The sequence below is a fragment of the Phaeoacremonium minimum genome (genome assembly GCF_000392275.1).
Source record: "Phaeoacremonium minimum UCRPA7 unplaced genomic scaffold PA7_03_scaffold_454, whole genome shotgun sequence".
NCBI lineage: Eukaryota > Fungi > Ascomycota > Sordariomycetes > Togniniales > Togniniaceae > Phaeoacremonium > Phaeoacremonium minimum.
The window spans coordinates 39,171-58,667 of record NW_006921356.1 but is presented as its reverse complement, the minus strand read 5'-3'; the positions used below and the strand labels follow the sequence as shown (position 1 = coordinate 58,667).

Below are 19,497 nucleotides of genomic sequence, written 5' to 3'. Positions count from 1 at the left end.
GAGCACCATATTTTTTAATTTTGGGAATAGCCTCTCGAGGAATTAGTGAAAGAATAAGATGAATGAATAATCTTGGAGATATTGCCTTGCCTGAATGATGATACCGATGATGAAGAGGCATGGAGTGGGGAAAATCAACCTATTTTATAGAGGTGACTAATCTAGCAAAGCTCGTGTAAGTGATCACTCCAAAGACATCAACCCTCAAAGCAATAGCAACATATCGAAGGCCAATTCCAAATTGAACGGCAAACTCCCTGGGTGTCGGAGCCCCCGCACAGTATCGCATGCCCAAAGAACATCTGTACGGTACGGGGGGCTGTAGCTTACACTGTATCTCCCCATCACCGATGAGGAGGGTCGTACCGGGTGGTGCAACTTAATTGACGCTGCAGGGCAGTCCCTACCGAGTGGCTGTTAGTGTGGTCTACTTTGATAGGAGTCTTGGCGTGCCTTATTCCATGAATGGAATCTCGCATCGACTGACACCTAGATCCCCCTTCGCCGGATAGCAAATGATGGCCCGGGAGAGCTTTGCTGTGTTACGTCAAGGGGGTGGCAGGACGACACTATCGTCCGGGCATTTTGTCGGTCGCTTTCTGGCAGAGCTGGCAAGGGCGCGAATTCAAAAGTCTGCTGTAAGCGGAATGGATATGCAAGGTGAGCATGGTAGCATGGCAGCATGGCATGGAAGACGATGGGGCCTGTCCTTGGCCCGGGACCGAAATGAAGGAATCGGTGATGAAAGGGTCTGGTTGGGTGTTAGTCCCCAGCACTTGGGCCTCAGCCCTATGACTTATGCAGCCACGAGTAAGCCGGCTAAGTTGCATGGGTCCTGGGCGCACTAATGCACGTTTTCCTGCGAGTTTCGTACTTGAATAGCCTATTGACGATCTGCCTTGCCCTACCTGATGTTGCGCTGTCTCCCGCCCCAGTGGTGCCCCAGAGCTAGATGGCCTATGCCGCTTGCAGAATCTTGCCTGCGTGCCCTACTCGCTGGCTCCATGTGTGTCTGTGTCGATGGACAACAAAGTGCTGATATAAGCGGATATCAAGAAACAAGCTGTACGCCTCCAAGGCGTTGGTACACGGGGCCCTCCTCTATCTCCAAGATCGGCAAGCTCTCCTCGAGCGTCACTCACAAGGACATTTGTAAGCATCAACGGGAATAAGCTCTGTTACAACTTCGTTCCCATGACGAGGCTGAGATCCTAATAGGCCGCCATGAAACGGGGTAAATTTGATTCGACCATCACGAAAAGCTTGTTGAGAGAAAGTTGCCATTCTCCTGAAAAGAGTAGGCGTTCCGAAAGTTGGCAATCGCTTGACTAGCTACAAAATCGTGTATCACACGATTGACCTTCCGATGTCTGGTATTTTCGACCTCTATTTTACCTAGCATAGGTGCTATTCTCGGGGCCGTCTTCTAGAACCACGTTGCATTCAGCTCCAGTGACCATGATCCGTTCTCGGTTGGCCAAGTGCACTGTAATGCCGGTGCCTATTGTGCCTCTTAGAATAGTGCACCAGATGGCAATTACGGACCTTTGCCTGTGAGAGTGTGTCATCACGGCGCCTAGCCTGGCCAGGTAAAGGCTCTTTTTGGAGTAATAGTAGCGAATTATACGCACTTTGCGTCTGTGTGGCCGTGAAAGAAGACACCGATGTTTGACGATTTGGGGCAAACGCCATCACGAAAGGGGCGGTGGGACCGTGTAGCAATTGGTAGCGCGTCCAGGCGCAGCAATTGGGTCCAGAGTACCCCGGCTTCAGTGAGTTTGACGTGGGGCCAATGCTGCAAGTTTCGTTTACGCAGAAGAAAAAGCTTGGCACTGCAACAATCTCCGGACACTTCCTGGGCGGAAGTCGGTTTTGTGTTCGGGTATGCCGTTGCTAGGAAGCCGGGCACAGTATCTGGAACGGAGCGGAAGGCGATGTCGCCTACGATAGGCCTGGTTATGGCATCATAATATGGATGAGGTTGCCCACGGTCTGTGTTGCTTACCACAGCAAATGCGGAGTCAGCAGATAAATGGCAGCGTTTTGCGAGGTTCGGTAAAGCTTCGCTCTGCCGCTGCCATTGGCCGTATTAGGTCCCGCGCAGCTCTTTCAGCTGGAAAGCTTGGCCATGCCTCCTGTAGCTCCTGATAATGTGCGTGTGCCTCGATCCTATGTTGAATGAGGGGCCTGCGTGGGGATGAACTGCGCCAAGCTCAACAGCGTGGCAGAGGGCTGAATCTGACAGCTTCCCCTTAGGATCGATGGCCAGGGTTGCAACACCGAGGCTCGTGCAGAAGGACGGCGGAGAAAGATGTGCAAAGGGACTGTTTTCGGCAGAATTGCGCGAATGTACGGCGGAAAACCAGGGCGCATTTGCGGACAGCCGCGCAATAAGTTAACTTCGAGTCCATACACCTCGCCCTCATGCTAATGCTCAGCCAAGTGCGATTCGATCATTTTCAGCAACATTATTCCTTGTCAGGCCTTGCACCGTCGTTGATGTTTGTAACAGCAAGTCAGGCTCACCAGAGTTTCGTAGAGCACGACAAATTGGTGTGGAGATTGCCAAATCATACAGCTTGTTGGGCATATACGGAATCCTGGGAAGGAGAGTTGCGCCTCACTTCTTCAGATCAGATGCTAAATTGTGCAGGAGCAGTCGAATTAGAATTCTCCGTTTGGAACAACTACCTTACGTACATGAAACAGCTGAGTAAAATATAACAACCTGGAAGGAGCGCTTTAAAGCTCGGGCAGCTTCCGTTTGAAGATATTGCATTACGGTAGTGTTAGTTACACTTTCCAGGCGGAAGGTCATTCATTCATTACAAAGTGTTTACACATACAGTACATATCTTCTTGGAGTCGCATGAAATATGCACCAGCGTATCAGAACAGCCGCAATCGTATAATAACATGGAATTTGGGTTAAACGCGGGCAATGGGCTGTCATGATCCCACATGCATCCAGATCATCTTCACGAGTTCTTTGTGGGATTACCTAAGGTAAGTCAGATCACATTCCAGGCGTAAGGTAAGGTTCCACGGCTAGTCCAATTTAGCCCAGCAAGCCCAGCCCAGAATACCGACCACTACCGATCTGGGTACGTACCTCTACTGCTGAGCCCACTGACTCGGCAAGCATAGCTCACGTACCTCGGCTCTTGCTCCTCACCACATTGCTGCCAAGACGAAGCTCATGAAAGACTCGACATCAAACTCTGGCGATCTGACCATTCCTCGCCCATGAACCGCATGCCACCACTCGACCCTTTCCCTACGTCTCACGCACCCGAATTCCCACCAATGCTGCCCAGATGAGCGCTCCAAATTTTGTGCAAGCGCAGCAGCGCCTGGCCGAGCGTCGAGCAGCTCGAGAGGCCGAAGCCCAGGCGCGCCTCGCCGCACAGCAATCAGTTTCACAACTGCGCGCGCGCATCGCGTCCCATCCGTCGCCGCTGCTTCGACGGTTAGGACTTTCTGCGCTCTCCACTTGGGACAGCATCTCCGGTCCTGAGGGCACGCGGCCCGCGTTTCGTGTCGGACAAGTTGATGCCGAGTTGCTCGACGAGGAGCTGGTCGACCTCCTACGCGGACAAGTTGGCGACGGACTCAAGTATCTGGGCGGCCACGGCAGCAACTTGAAGGATGAGTGGTCACCGGAAATTCTGCTGGTGCTGAGGGGCATATTGTTCAAACTCAGTATCTGGGACCATGACGCCACTTACGGCGCTGCCCTCCAGAACTTGAAGTACACCGATGCGAGACATGACGGGCCCGTTCTGGTCGCTCCATCCAGGTGGCAGAAATCACTCTACGGGCTGATTACAGTGGGAGGGAAATATGCCTGGACGAAGTGGGAAAATTGGTTATTAGACCAAGATAACGGGTATGACCAGCCCAGTATGCGCATTCAGAGGCTGTCGCGTATCACATCAGCAGCGTCTACCGTGCATGCAACCGCTGCGTTTGCGTCATTCCTCGTGTTTCTTCTGCATGGGAGGTATAGGACTCTTCTTGACAGGATATTACGCATGAGACTAGCACCACCAACAAGCCAGGTGAGCCGGGAGGTATCTTTCGAATATCTCAATCGACAGCTTGTATGGCATGCATTCACCGAGTTCCTCCTATTTGTCTTGCCTCTGGTGGGCATTAATAGATGGAGGAGGTGGATCACGCGAACTTGGAGGAAGACCAAAGGATTCATTCAGGGCACCTCCGACGCGGACAGCGAGGAGAAGAAGGGTGAATACGCTTTCTTGCCGGAGCGAACATGTGCCATATGCTACCAGGATCAGAATACGGCGTCCACCGAGCAGGAAATCATGGCGGCGGCTGCAGCGTCCGGCGGTGTTATTGGCTCTGCGCAGACCGACATCACCAATCCCTACGAAACAATCCCGTGTGGCTGTGTGTATTGCTTCGTTTGTCTTACTACGCGCATAGAAAGGGTAGAAGGGGAAGGTTGGACGTGTTTGAGATGCGGAGAGGTCGTCAAGGAGTGCAAGCCCTGGAGCGGAGATGTTCTCGAGCCGCCGAGCAAGTCTCCGTCTTCCAAAGCAGTGGCTTTTGCAGACGACGTCAAAGATGCACCCTCGGAAAGAGGCTCGGAGCCAGAGGTCATCGCACCTATTCCGATCGGTGAAACAGCGGATGCAAACAATTCTTCGTCATCTGACAGCGATAGATCTGACACAGATTCGGAGATATACGAGGAAGAAGAGGATGAGATCGGCGAAGACTTAGATCAATGACCTGATCATGTTTAGATTTGGCACTTGTCACGCATTATGAATATACGCTCAATAGCTGCGTTTCTGTACTGTATTAAATACAAGCCGTTTCTGCATGCATGCGTGCGCAGCTGCAGTCAGGCAGGACGAAGATGTTGTCCTACACAAGATCTGAGAGCATACTTCAAAACATTGATGCCTAACCCGTCAATTTCGTCTGCAACGCCCAAAATGGCTTTCTTGACGATAAAACGTATTCGACATTCGTTACACAACAGCCGTGTCAATTCCACCTTTTGGCACGGAGGGCGAAGCTATCGTGAGCGCTTGTGTCACATGTCAACTCGGATTTACCATTCTAGTGACGTAGGCCTACCTAGAGACCTACCTATCCTGGAACGTTGAGACAGGGCGTGGCCCCCCCCCAACTTCAGCCAGTTTCAGGCTTTCAGCATTCCAGGCAAGGCGGATTAGCGGACCTGTCAGCGCTGCACGGCCACCGCTAACCGCGCTCCAACTTACCTAAGGTAGGGGCCGTCCCACGGCACGAGCCACTCGTTTGGCGCAATGTTGCATTTTCGGCTGGTCCGAGCCCTCCCCCGGCCCGTTCGACTCCAAACAATGGGTTGCGGCGTCTGACCCAAGAAAGCCCTCTCCAACGTCATCACAACTTGCCATCCCACCGCGATAAGCGGTAGCTGTAGTAGTGCCGCCAGCAGCAGCATCGCCATCAGGCTGCCAGATTAACAGCTGTACGATTCGAAGGATGCCGAGCGAAACAAACGCACCGAGACCGAGCGCTAGTAGGACATCCTCAGCTACGAGATAGCTGGAACGCGCGGAAGCCCGCTAAGCTTAGTCCGCGGCGCCCAACGACGGCGCGGGTGCGCGATGCCGCCCTTCTTCTCCTTCGACCAGGGCAATGAGTCTGCTCCGCGTCACAGCTACGCCAACGATGCGTCACCGCTCCTGGGACGCTTCCGTGCCGTCCCGCGGACAGACCAGAACAGCAACTATGCTCGTCGCATTGGCGGCGGCGGAGGCGGCGTCGGGGGACAGCTCGCCGGCTTGATTCCCTGGCGAGGCAGCGTGCATATCGGTTACGGTGCGCTTCTTGCGCAGCAACTTGAGGATGCGGATGACGAAGACGACTCAGACGGCGAAGAGCTTGACGGAGATGAGAGCTGGCTAGTGCGATGGACGCACCGAATATGGCGTAGGATGGAGGATCTGTGGGTGACGCCAAAGCAGGCTGCTGTGAGAAAGGTTGCAGACGTTTGGTGGAGTCGTTGGTTTGTGTTGGTGGTGCTACCGGCCGCGCTGGTGAGGCTCTCCTTTGAATACTCGTGTTCCGATTTACTGGGAGCGGGCTATTAGACTAACATGACATCGTTCAGGCCGTTGGCTGGTGTGCTCTACCATTCCCGCAATATCCGCTACCGGAGGATAACCAAGATCATGCATTCAGTGAGTCCGGGTCGAGGCGTAAGGCGCCTGGTCACGGTGAGGCTCGAGTGCAGGTGAACTTCTGGTTCTTCCTTTTCGTCTATTATGGCTTCTATAATATGACTGCCCTGATTTGGATCACCAAGGTCTTCAACCTGTACAGCCTGAACTGGTGGCCATCATCACTTGGCTTTCCTGTGACAGTTACCGCCATTGCCATAATGTCCATAGCGATTCCTGTGCCGATCTATTTCATCCCGGAAACTCGCTTCTTGACCGTTCATAACACGGCCTGGATCAGCTGGACGTTTATTATCATGGCTATGCCCGTCGCTATTGCCTTTTGTATTCTCATGAATAATGAACGGCACCTGAGCCTACGGCACTCACTTTCCGAGACCCAGCGCATCTTTACCTCGTCATGGTGGACAGGCGAGCCTGACACGTTGACACGAAGAGATGCTCGCCGGTCACGACCCGCTGTGAACTGGGACGACATGGATGCCGCCCTACATGTCACAGAACAGTCAGCTCCATCTCTGCCTGTTCGCATGCGCCGGCGGTGGCTACCAGCTAGCTTCGTGCGCTTCATCTGGTTTTGTCTCGCCCTTTTCATAGGACTCATGGCGTACGTGATAGGAGAGGCGTACGCTGAGATTTATTTGCGCACATTGCCGCATAAGAATTTTGACACCGTCGTATACGTCTACGGATGGATTCTAACCGTGCATCTCTTGGATGGCCTCACAGGCTGGATCTTGGGAGGCAACGAAGGAGAGCGGGTGGGAAGCTATCCTCTGAGTTGGATATTCAAACTGTGCGTGCTCCTAAAAAGTTGACATCAAGATTGTTTTGCTCCGAAGCATCAATACTGACCAATTGGCACAGATATTTCATGCTGACATATCAAACCTACGTCCGCGCTCTGTACGCCCGCCTGCGGTCGCCCTCCCAGTTCGTGTTGCTGCAAGTCCTCTCCTCCACCAGCCTCATCGTCATCACGCCCATCCTCATGTCCGCGCCTTTCCACTGGCTCCTCACCGTGCTCAAGTTCAACGGCCAGTCCTACGGCGCCTACCAGAAGCTCGCGATCCGCAACGTCTTCATACGCTTCCTCGCGGAGAACGCCAGCATGCTCACCTTCCTCGGCTCCGTCGTGGTGCTACACTTTGGCGCCAACCGGGACGTCTACCCGTACTTTTCCTTCGACGACGCCGCCGAGGACCAGCCCGCCAGCAACCCGGACGAGTACACGTTCCAGCTGACCTTCTACGCCTCCAGCATCACGTGGGCGTGCGAGCTCGTCGCGAGCTTCGTCGTCGCCGGCCTGATCCGCTGGATCTTCGGCGTCAACGTCGTCACCGAGGGCAAGCTCGACCTCGCCGTGTGGCCGGAGCTGCTGCCCACCAGCGTGGCGGTCATGTTGCATGTGCTGCAGAACATGCTGTTCTCAATCATCCGGTTACAGTTCCGCTAGGCAGAGCTGCTTCACGTTTCGTGTTAAAACAGTTGCACATGGGTCTGTGTTGACCGTATAAAACTCTATCCCCCCGAGGCCTTCATTATAGCATATAGGAGCTCGCTTGTTCAACAAGTGGGGATGTGTTCATTAATTGTTTGTTACTTGCATTTAGTTTCGTCTCCTCTAGGAGAGAGTCATGGATGGTTCGAATACTGGCATAGCTCAGAGTTTCACTTTACGTTTCATGCATTAGATGGCGGGCAAGATGATAATGATACCCTTCTAGATCGTTTTCGAGTCATCAGAGTAGTAGAGATATCCCCTGTAATTGATCAAGTTTCTTCATTGTGGGCCGGAGCACTGCCGGATCGTGTTCTCTAGTACTAAATCTATCAAAATCAAACATCAAGTTTGTACGGGTAATTGTCAGACATCGGGCTCTTGCTGTCGGGATTGCGAGAAAAGGCAGCTTGCCGCGATATGGGGAAGGAAAAGCGCGCCGATGCTGGCGGGTAGGTGCTTTTGACAGGTCCGGAAGACACACAGGCGGCCTGGTATTCTTATCCGTGGACGTACCGCAGATCCCCTTGCCGCATCCATCCCCGTAAACGCGGGAAGGCTGCCGATATCAAATTCCATCAGATTGCCTCCATTGCAGATCCGGCCAGGTGCAGCTGCTGTCCCACCCTCCAACCTCCGAACACGACCCCGGAACCCGTCATTGACAGGTTTGTATCAGGGCAAAGGGGGTGGTGTATACTCATCCATCACCGAGCCTTACCTAGACACACTCCCGGCAGGCGTCGTTGGGCTCCAACAGCAGCGACAACAGCGATAATGACTAAGTATCGGGAGATTGAACCACACATATATCGGGCGATTTGTGGATGCGCGCTGAATCCTAAGTGTTCCACTTCCGTTCCAATCAACGGGACGATCTCGGCGTGTAAGACGATAACTTCTGGGTTGGCGTTGATAAGGCTCCGTAATCCGCACTCCGGATCGGGTTCCACCAAGACACTCGCTGTAAAGCCCACAGCCGGGTTTTTCTCATCTCGATGGTTTGGCCGAGCCTTTCCCGCCCCCTACCGCGTTCAATTTGAGCCATTTAAGCATATATCTGGGCTTTTAACTTCGATCGGGCCAATCGCTTGAATGGCTCGAATTGGCGGTGAAGAGCGTTCTGAGAACCAGGTTGTGATTCACTGACACACACCTGATTAGGAGATGACCGGCGCGATATTGAATTGCATCGCGGTTTCATTGTCCTGCTCTAAAAAGAGTGCAGTATTGGTGCTGAGCGGCAGCTAACTAGAGCTGTAATCGGCGCACAGGTAGTCCTCGGAGAATGAATCAAGCGCTAATGCAGAGAATCGACGACTGATGTTGATGCAACAATGGAGGTCAGATCTAGCCCAAAAACCATATTGTCGCTGCGAGTTTGTAAAATGCCAGGGTATCCAAGCCGCCACAACGCATGCGCTCGCTTGAATCCTCGGCTTACACCCGTAAAGAAAGATACTAGGTCTTGAAAGGCAGCCAGAAAGAGAAGGTTGCACAGATGATGAGAGAACCTGGTTCGCCAGGTCCGCTCTGCCCGACGATAAATGAAACGGCAAATCAAATGGATATGACCAGACACGGTTTGACAAACTCAACGGCTGGATGAATCAAAACACATGTGACGATATCTGAGGGTATCGCCTTTGCGACAATTATCGACTTAGCGGCGTAAGCAACAATAGTAGGTGTTCAATCACAGCGATCTTTATTATCGTTAGGAGAGCAACGATATGCTTTAATCGAAGCCACGCCTTTTCACTTGATCGTAATTGTAGTAACCTTGCCGCCGCTTTGTGCCGCCTGAAGTTACTTGCTGCGGGCCAGTGGAGGAGCTTTGGCCAATGTGAATGAAATGGACACTGTAGAGGGATAAGAGTGGATTTATATGAATCATGAAGTCGCAGATGAGCAGGTATGAGGTGTCACACGTAACATCTTCTGCATAAGAATAGACTTCAGTCAATGCCCCGGCACTGGCCAACGGCGAGAGCAATCGAGATAGAACTTAGAAGAGATTTCTCAAAATCTAGTACACATGATGCAGCCTAGCTGGCGGCGGTGGCATGTTTCTAAGCGAAGAGCGTCATAAGACAGATAGCCCGTAGAGATATAAACTCGTCCTTGTGTCGTCGTTGTTGTTGCCAGGGAGGTGTGCTATGGATGGATGTCATTCTCAGAAGCGGGAAGCTGTTTTCGGTATTCAAATCGGTTCTGTCAACGGTCACGGTCCGTCAGGGGGGTGCCCTAGAACTGACAGAAGAGTCATGATGGAGGGCAGCGACAAGGGAGAACCCCGGTGACGGGAATATGACAAGTGAGCGCGCTATCGGGTTGGGCGCTGCTGTGCAGTCGGGTTGGACGGGAGGAGGCCGTGATGGAGGGTGACCAGAGCAGGACTGCTTGCAATACATAGATGGTACATTCCGTCATCCCATCGCGGTGCTTGCGAATCGCAGGCTGCTATTGCACAATGACAGTGGTGAGCTTGTATCGGCAAAAATGCTCAGAGTGTGGGGGCCATCTGGCCGCGAGAGCCTTGATTCGATGCGAGGAGATGCTGGTTAGAGGTGGTAGTTGGCGATGAGACCGTCTGATGAGATGATGAGACGATGCTGTCCGTTGAGCCCCACACTGCGAGTTTCGTCTGTTAGAGATTGATTCGGATGCCGTGATGCTGTCATCAGGAACTGCTGGCATCTGGACAAGGCCAGTGTTAGAGCATGAATGGGGGATCCATCAAGGTGGGTTATTGGCGTAGCATCGTGCACTCTGGCTCGAGTGGGCACTGCTGTAAATAGTCATGAAATGGAGACATGAGAATGTTGCAGCAATGCAAGAATAAGGTGTAGTTAGCAGATTAGGTACTTCGAGAAGACCCCGGATGTTTAAGATGTGTCTTCCGGGTTCTACAGAGGAGAGCACCACCTTGATTAGAAAGAGATAGTACAGGAAAGTGGCAGTTTGGGGGTTTCCCTATCAGGATGGGACTTGGTGGCTACTGGGTCGTACCTACCCCTCCATGGTGGCACATCCTGTTCACGGACGCTCCTACCAAGGCAAGTACTTCACTGTATCATGCTGTACCTTCCATGGATGGTGGACAAAATGGCAAGAGCAACCCCTTGTATAGTGTCATTCCCGGCCATTCGCGGAAGCGAAGAGACGTCTCAACCTCGAATGCAGTGCTGGAATTATACGGAAAGAGCAAGCTTGTTTTGCTGAGCGGCTGGCCATTTGTTGGGGGAATAAGAAGCTGGCCCAAATCCACGTGTAGGAAGGAGCACCCCTCGAGGCCATACTACTTGAGCATTACGGATTAGAAGGCAGCCATTCTCCTGACGTTTAGGTAAAACAAAAACAACAACGTGCAGACAGATAAGCTACCATTTGCCCTAAGGTAGATGTCTACCTGGGTAAAGGTTTGCTAGCATCTCATCAACACATCCACCCCGGTCCTGAAGCCGGCCGGCCGACATGGCATTCATGGAGGTTGCTATGCAGCACGTTGCTGATCTTAGCCCGTCTGCATCTGCAATAAGATACGCAGAGACGTCTACGGCCCTGGGGCGTGGAACTTGCTTCAGCCGCTCTATGTGCTTGTCTTCAAGACCTCACGAGGTGCCTCTCTCTATCTGTCAAGGCGAGAACAACCGGCGCCCATACCACCGCCGCTGCATTTGCGATTGACACTTCTAGGAGGCACAAAAGGACTTGCATTTGCCTTACAGGATGCATGCAGCAGAGACCCCAGTCAACGCCGCCGCCTGCTGCTGGTGCTGCTACTGGTGCTGCTGGAGGACCAGTCAGGCATAGATCTGGTGTATTTTCATGGGGTGCAGGTGTGCATTGGCTTCTCTGCGTCGAACGGCGTAGAACCAAAGCAAGCTCGAAGTCGTCATTTGCAGACAGGTGGCAGCAGAAGGCTGGCTGTGCTGTGTTTCTTGCCTACTCATACTTGGACTTACTGACTCACAGATTGACTTGCATGCTTCACCTTGTCTGACCTCTAATTATCTGATGGCAAGGCAGCTATCAAGGGGTACATATCTATCTCCTTCCTATCAGCTGGGGACAAGGCTTGCCTGAGATAAGGCAAGTTGACTATCTACCGACCTAGGTACCTTGGGCGAAATTCTAACTTTACCTCTACTAGTTCAAGCCCGCTCACTGATGGTGAAGTGTCGCGCGCCGGCTGGAACCTAACACATTACTGTCTGCTAATCCTGAGTCTATCGTCAAGCCTCCGGTCGAGACTAACTCGAGTAAGGTACTTACAGCACCGAACCGTACAGCATAGACAGGGAGCGATATGGAAGGATGCCGTGCCCTGCCCTGGCCTGAGCGTCGGGAGAAAATGGCTGATCTTAGCGCTAATGTCGGGATGGTCGTATGGTGGGGTTTGGCGGGGGTTGTCTTTTTTTTCTGTGCCTCTGCGACTTACATCCCACCTCCGACAGCCCAAGCTTACTCTTTGCTATTACGCTTCTGCTATTCTTGCTGACCGACTTCTTGTTAGTCAGTGTATATGTGCTGGGCCGGACGGATAGCGAAGCCGACAGACAGTGGTACAACCCGCGAGCTGTGCGCTCAAGCACGGAGGCCGCAGTGTCCCTCGTCTCGCAGCAGAAGCAAAGGCAACGGAGGGCAGACAGCCAGCCAGCATCGCACCGCAGCCAAGGTGGGGAGCCGTGAGAGCAGGAATCTCCGAATACCTGCACTACGGCACTGCTCAAGCACGACAGACGTCTCTGCGAGTCTCTAGCAGGTCTCCTGTTCTCCATCTTTATCATCCACCACCACCACTACGGGCCAGAGACCACCAACCAGCTGGCCTAATCGGGCCCTCGTTTGCCTGTGGACCTGCTCTACTCGGGCCACACCGACCGGCCTCCCTGCTCGTTACACTCCACTCCCGCCTCTGCTAGCTTCGTTTTCCTTCTTATCCTGGACAAGGGCCGTTGGGTTTTTTTCTCTGCGCGCGCGCACGCTCTCTCATGCTGTCTCTCCGTCCGCCGTCCGTCTCCAGTGCTTGCTCGCTCCTGCGGTTGTTACGGTTTATTGCGTCCGTCCGTCTCCTGAGGCTGCCTGGTCCTGTTCATTGCTCTGCAGCAGATACTCCAAGTCTACCTGGCTGCTACAGTACCCTCCCTGTCTCTCTACACCACGGATGTTCCTCCTGTCTTACCTACCACCTCGATAATCTCTTACCCACTTACACCCAAGCCTTTCGTGACTACACCCCCTCCAACCTGGGGCCGCCAACAAATTTCTCTTAGATACGATTCCTCTCTACCGCTTCTTCCTGCCTCTCCTTCCTCTTCCTCTTCTCTCTTCTCTCTCCCCAACATGACCTCGCCGGCTGAAGCCCAAAGCAAGCTGGCCACCAGTTCAGATCCTGCCATCGCAAATCCCGCCGAAGATGCCTCGGGACGACAGCCCACCGCCTCCTCCCCCGCCGCCGCCGAACTCGCCAGTACAAAGATAAGCCTACACAATGCGCTGCGTCGCTTCCCCGACTTCCCGATCCCGGGCATCAACTTCATTGATATCATGCCGTGGTTCTTGGACCCCTCCATCCATGCCACCCTCTTGCGCTCGCTGGAACTGCAGCTCCTGCACTTCGGCGAGTCCAACGCTGCTGTCAAGCCCGATGTTGTTGTTGGCCTAGATGCTCGAGGCTTCCTCTTTGGTCCGTCCCTGGCCCTCAAGCTTGATGCTAGCTTCGTTCCTGTCCGGAAGAAGGGCAAGCTGCCCGGTCCCTGTGTGACCGCGGCGTATGAGAAGGAATATGGCGCAGATTACTTCCAAATGCAGGAAGGTTCAATCAAGCCAGGCCAGAAGGTCCTGGTGGTTGATGATATCATTGCAACTGGTAAGTTTGAGGATCTCTCTTGCTGTTTAAAGTGTGCCATGATTCTGGGCGAGGTTCGAGCCCTCATCATCTTTTCTAAACTGTCTGGGACAAGAACACCCTATCTTGATTGGATTGCCCATCACCTTCTCTTCATCCAATGTGAACACGATGGCCCATACTAATATGACGATTAGGTGGATCTGCCGCTGCCGCTGGTGATCTCGTCAAGCAGCTTGGAGGTACCTTGGTAGGCTACCTATTCATTGTGGAAATTTCCTTCCTCAAGGGCCGAGAGAAGCTGGGCGATGTACCTATCGTCACACTTCTGGAGGAGGCGGATTGAAGCGGGAGAAGTCCTGACCAGGAGGCTTTTTCTTTCCAGTTCAAAGTGCCTCAGCATCGTACACTCTGTCCTAATACCCTGCATGAGCATGGGTGTGTTTTTGTTCCAAGGATGTAATACGGGAAGATTTGGGTAATGGGCGGCTTACATGGGAAGGATTTCCGTGGTCTTCGAGAACCCGTTTCATTTTGGCAGCGCACGGCACGAGGTGGTCTTTGCCACGAACACACAGATCTGGCGTTTTTGGTATCAAAAGTTGGCTGCTTGCTCTTTTTCTGGGACTGGGGAAGAACGGATGAGCATTATAGATTTTGGGGCGAGATTCTCATGTGTGGGCGATTGAGAGATTTGAGAAATCAGCCCCATTCTACAAGGTCACAATATACAACCAAGGGGGCCAATCAGCTCCTGACATGGCACTGAATGTCTTCACCTTTTGCACGATATTCCAAGGCACCAGGTATGCGGTATACAAAGAATTCTATTCATGTCTCATGACATCCTCAAGCGCGATTCGTTCTTTATCAATATGTACATTGTGTTGACGTGCTCGTCAACCGTATATTACTCATGCATCTCTACGGGCATTGCACCCCTTTACTTAGCCATATAAGTCATAATAAGTATGTTTGGTATCACCACCTCAACGCCTCATAGGCGATCATCGATACAACCCTGTTTACTTCGCATGGCATGAGCCCTCTTGATCTTCTAGATCCTCGGAAGCGACAGCGCGTCCCCGTCGTCCACTATGATGTTCTTCACGCGGACGCCCTGACTCTCAACGTAGTACCTCCTCGTGATGCCGATCTTGACCGCGTGCGACAGGTGCTGGTACGTGGCGTCGCCGCCGCCCACCATGAGCATGGCGATGGGGTTGCGCCGAGGGATCCCCGCGGGCGTTAGTTGCACTGTCTCTAGCAGCGGTCGGATATAGCTGCCGTCATCGCCGTGTATTGCACCCCCTTGGGGATCATCGTCATCTGAGACGACGATCACCAACTGCAGGCTGGACGAGGATGGTGTGTAGGCGGGAACATTGGCGAGCTTTTCGCTAAATGAGCACCCGCCCCGCCGGATCACGATGACCTGGTGCTCCCTGGGAGCTTCGTCCGGTAAGATGCCAGAGCAGGCCTCGCCGGCTGCGAAGACGCTTGACCAAGGCAAGAAGCTTTCGTAGACGGGGCCAAAGGATGGAATGTTCGTTCCGCTAGGTATGTCGACGGGAGGCAGGGGCGCTGCGCCGAGTCCCGTGGGAGTGATGCCAGTCGCGTTGAGAATGAGATTGAAAGGGCGACCGTTGGCAAGATCCACGCTTGCGTGGTGATTAGGGTCCTGGTCTGATGTGTCGAGCATCTGGAGAATCCAAGATTTGAAGAAGGAGCCAATCTCTGCTGCCATCGTCGTGGGATGGCGAGACTCAGGCAGGTCTTCAACAGCAATGTGAGTTTCTTCCGCATCGCGATGTTGTTCGGATGTTAGTTGAGCATCTCCTGTTGTAACGTTGTTCGGTGTTAGGTCGATATGATGCAAATGATGGACCTTGACTGCGACCTGATCCCGTGCAAGATTGAATCTCGGATCTGAGACCTCTTCAAGAATCGATCGGTCAAATACGATGTTCTCATCACGACCGAGATACATGCCATTCACCCGGGTTACCCGCCAACCCTGCTCCATGCCCTCCTCGAGCCGCATTGTCAGCTTCAGCCCCGATAGACTCAAGACCCTAGTCTTGTCGGCGGTAAGCCTCTCTAGATTTTGAGGTGCGACCATGAAGTTGAACGCACTACCAGCGACACCTTGCTGGGTATTTGAAGCAAACTCGAGCATGAGTTCAAGAGGCTGAGAAACTACCGAGCAAGTACCATTATCAGGGAGCATGACCGGTGGTAAAGTCCAGGGAAAGTAGGTATAATTGGTCTTGGCTTTGACGTCCCCTTCTTTCTCACTAGCTTCTATGCCAGCGTGATAATTAGGTATCAGGTGCAGATCGAGCATCTTAGCGGCGTGGTATATGTCTGGCCGTGCCGCGACATTCGACCCAGATAGCAGAGTTGGCTTCGGCGGCACCGGGCAGGCATCTTTGAAGCCTTGATCATGAAAGACGGCAACCTCCTTGGTACTCGCAGGCGCGGCAGGGCGCGTTCTTGGTCGCTTCCTCTGCCTCTTGGGAATGATGAGGGGATGCCCTTCTGTGGTGAAGACGTACGCAGCATCCAGTGAATTCAATGGATGTCGGTCGTCGTAGAGTAAGTACATGTACTTTGCAGTTTCTCCAAGGAAGAAGCTTTCCATGCGATCGCTCTTCTCACCACTAATGACATTTTGAAGACCGGCCCAGCCGCACTCAGTCCTGCAACGGCGCGTGATATCTCTCAGAACCATCTCCCCGACGTAGAGGTACCAAGGATCTTTAGTTGCACGGTAGAGATGATACGTAGACTCGATAAATTCGGGACGTCCAGGCCACCAGCCAAGACCCCCTTCGACTGTCTTCTCTCTAACGGACCATCGTTCTGGCAAGGCAGCGTATCTGGTCCATAAAGCGGCATAAAGCAAATTGGTCTCGATGGCCTCATCCACCTCCCCAGCCAGTGTGAGCAGACCAGAATAATACGCTCCAAGGCTATCGATCCAGTTAGAAGCGATAGATCCGGTCCATAGATTGACATTGACATAATGTGGGTGGTCCTTGTCGCTATAGAGATGCCTTTTGATCGCAGCGTGCGCATGATGCCATGCTTCCAGGAATGAATCGGGAGAGTTCTCCTCGTCACTCAATGGCTCATAGATGATATTTGGGTCCATCCAATAGTCATCGTCGCTTGGTCTTATCACAGTACGGTTCGGTAGCGCATGGCCAGATAGGAGAATGTGCGTTTTCAGAGCATATTCAAAGAAACTGTCGGCGCCTGCGCCAATGACGGCGTATGGACCTACCCACTTGCCATGCTCGGCATCGACGCCTGCCCCGATGAGCCCAATCTCGCTTCTCCTGTACCACACAGCCCAAAAAGCTCGTTTGGCCAGCTGCTCAAACCGCGGGTCGCCGGTTAGACGACTGAGCACGGTAAATTCGAGGACAAGGCTTCCAGCTCCTGCACTGCATGTCTCGGTGATCTCAGGAGGGCCACTCTCTCCCGTCGGAGCACCAGCCTGAGTAACGTCGTGCATAGGAGAGTTGACGTAGAAGGGGATGCCGTAGCGTAGATTGACTCTCGGATACGGCATGCCGGTCGTGGTATAGAAAGCAGGGAGAAGACGCTGTGCGAGATCCAATGCGAGACGGAGCAGTTGACCATTGTACGTAAACCCATTGGGCCATTTGATAGGCCGAACCTCCAGGTAGTCTTCGGCCTTGGGTGGATTGTAGCCGGTAATGGGAAGTTCTCCCATGGCAAAGAGATGTGCACTCAGTAGCCCGCCCACTCCACGGATTACGGTCTCGAAGACTTGCACCTTGCTATCGACATCGAACCCCCTGGCTCGTCGACCCTGGCCAGAAGGGCCTGATGTGCCATCTCCGTACTGCTCAACCAAGGCAGCCACGCCATCTTGAAAGTCGCGCAGCGCTTTTTTGCCTATATTGCCATCTTCTGGAGGGGCGGACGCAAGTATGGCTAGCGTGGAGAGACTGTCGATGAGGGTTAGGGAGTAATTCCCCAGAACATCGTTAAGTTCCACATTTCGAGGGTTTTTGGAATCTCGCGTCAAAGGAATACATGATACCGGTCGTAACTAAAGTCAAATATAATCAGTACGATTATGCATTACAAGAGCGCCACCGGAAGCTACCCACCTCATCCTCGGGGAAAGCAATGTTCATGTAGTTGTCATAACCATGATAAAACATTTCTACTGTCTCCTGGCGCAGACGAGCAATTTGATCTGCTGACATGGCATGGCTCTCGCCAGCCCACAGCAAAACCACAACGAGTATGACGACACATGATGTGGAGCGTAGAATACCAGAGCTTGCTCTCGACATGGAGCTGCCGCTTACCAATGCGCGGAACCACTCCATGCCTAGCAGAGGCTTCACCTGAAGCTAGAACTGGGAAGACTCATGTGGGAATTCGAGGCCGCAGGATCCAAAAAGAGAATATACAGTCACCTCAGAAGAAGGAAAAGAGTCGCATAGCGGCATCGAATGGCTCTGTTGCCGGAATTGTACGTGATTCCGTGATCAAGGGCAGCTCAATCAGGAAAGTCGCGATGCTGTCATCTTGCTTGATTGAGCTCTGTGAAACCTGGCCTATCGGAGCTGTGGCTTACCAACTGTGGCTCAGCATCGAACGATAACCTTGATGAGCCAAGCACGTGACTCGCTTTTGCTGAACTCGTTTGCCCCAATTATTTACATTTAGCCCTTTTAGCATGCCCTGTGCTCTTGAGTAACAATAAGGTCAGAATATGGCACAGCAGGTCAAAAGTCATCGGCTATTGCTGTGTCGTCCTCACTCGGGCCGCGAAGTTCTCGACGAGTCCACCAGCCGGCTAAACTACTCTCGCAAGCTTCGAGCCGAGCAGGTCATCCGCAGCGGCAGAGTCATTCTAGATCCGGAGTGTTGAGCCACAAGCGCCATGTCTACACACGACGCCCTTGTGGCATCGCAGATCCTTGGTCTCTCTTCAGATTTCAGTGGGAATTTGAGAAACAGTCCTTTCAAACGTACCGCTACATCGTCCGTCGATCGCCGCAAACGATGTGCTCCTCCAATGTAGAGATACACACTGTACGCCAAGTTTCGCCATTTGTCAAGAGGTCAAGCTTCCAGTCGAACACACGATCTGCTTGTCAAACAGGGCAATCCTTACAATCGTCCTAGCTCTGTATCCTGTGACAGTCGTCGATCATTACCAGTGATACCCCTGCCACACAGGGCCTGCCCAGCTACTGTATAAGCTAGTTGTCGCTGCTATCCAGAGCTCTTCACCGCGCTAAAGCAAGTGGCGTACTCACCTGCAATGTGACCTCGAGTTATGGCGCCAGATTCCACCGATTCAATACTCTTATCGAGAGTTTGAACGTTTGAAGGGAGTGCCCTAGTAGACGGTTCCCTGGTGATCCGTTCCTGAATGTTCTGAAGCGTCGCACGACAGGAGTCTTGGGGTCTGAACACGGACACTCTGTTCCACTACGCAATGGGGCGTATCACCGTAACACAGAGGGAGAGTTACACCTAGCTGAAACGGCTCTCGAATTCGGCCCCAGGGACCACATCGAACCTTTCATCCAGCCTCGTAGGGATGAAGGATCGCAGATGTTGTCATCCTGCCTCCTCCTCTATTGGGGGCGATCAGGTCTGCTGCCTTCACCATCATACATGCACACACCGTCTGCCTCCCACACACTCAATTACACATGCATGCCACATGCTTTGCGTGCGCCATGTTCGGCAGCTGAACTAGCCGTCCTATCATTGTTGATTGACGTCTTCATTCGCCTGTCTGGCCTCTGGGCACTGCACTAATTTAGGCCACGATAGTGGATTACGGGGAAAGATAGCGCGAAAGAGAGCCTCTTGCGGCCGTTACCACTTGCTAGAGTCATCTAGTGAGGTTAATGATCCGTCTAAAACTTGAGTTA

The 19,497-nt window shown here is 52.9% G+C and overlaps 3 protein-coding genes across 3 annotated transcripts; 2 read left to right on the top strand and 1 right to left on the bottom strand.

Annotated features, from left to right (window-relative positions):
- Positions 1–5,627: 5,627 nt before the first annotated feature.
- Positions 5,628–7,659, top strand: UCRPA7_6134 (hypothetical protein; the record flags this gene model as incomplete). Its single annotated transcript, XM_007918674.1, has 4 exons — positions 5,628–6,034; positions 6,134–6,207; positions 6,822–6,999; positions 7,071–7,659. The coding sequence occupies 4 exons, from the start codon at positions 5,628–5,630 to the stop codon at positions 7,657–7,659; spliced, it is 1,248 nt and encodes a 415-aa protein (XP_007916865.1).
- A 5,394-nt stretch (positions 7,660–13,053) lies between these two features.
- On the top strand, positions 13,054–13,904 carry UCRPA7_6133 (putative adenine phosphoribosyltransferase protein; the record flags this gene model as incomplete). The annotated part of the gene is made up of 2 exons (XM_007918673.1): positions 13,054–13,579; positions 13,756–13,904. 2 exons carry the CDS (start codon positions 13,054–13,056, stop codon positions 13,902–13,904), a joined length of 675 nt encoding a protein of 224 aa, XP_007916864.1.
- Positions 13,905–14,615: 711 nt separating this feature from the next.
- UCRPA7_6132 (putative glycoside hydrolase family 47 protein) lies at positions 14,616–17,303 on the bottom strand (the record flags this gene model as incomplete). Its single annotated transcript, XM_007918672.1, has 1 exon — positions 14,616–17,303. The coding sequence occupies one exon, from the start codon at positions 17,301–17,303 to the stop codon at positions 14,616–14,618; it is 2,688 nt and encodes an 895-aa protein (XP_007916863.1).
- Positions 17,304–19,497: the final 2,194 nt, after the last annotated feature.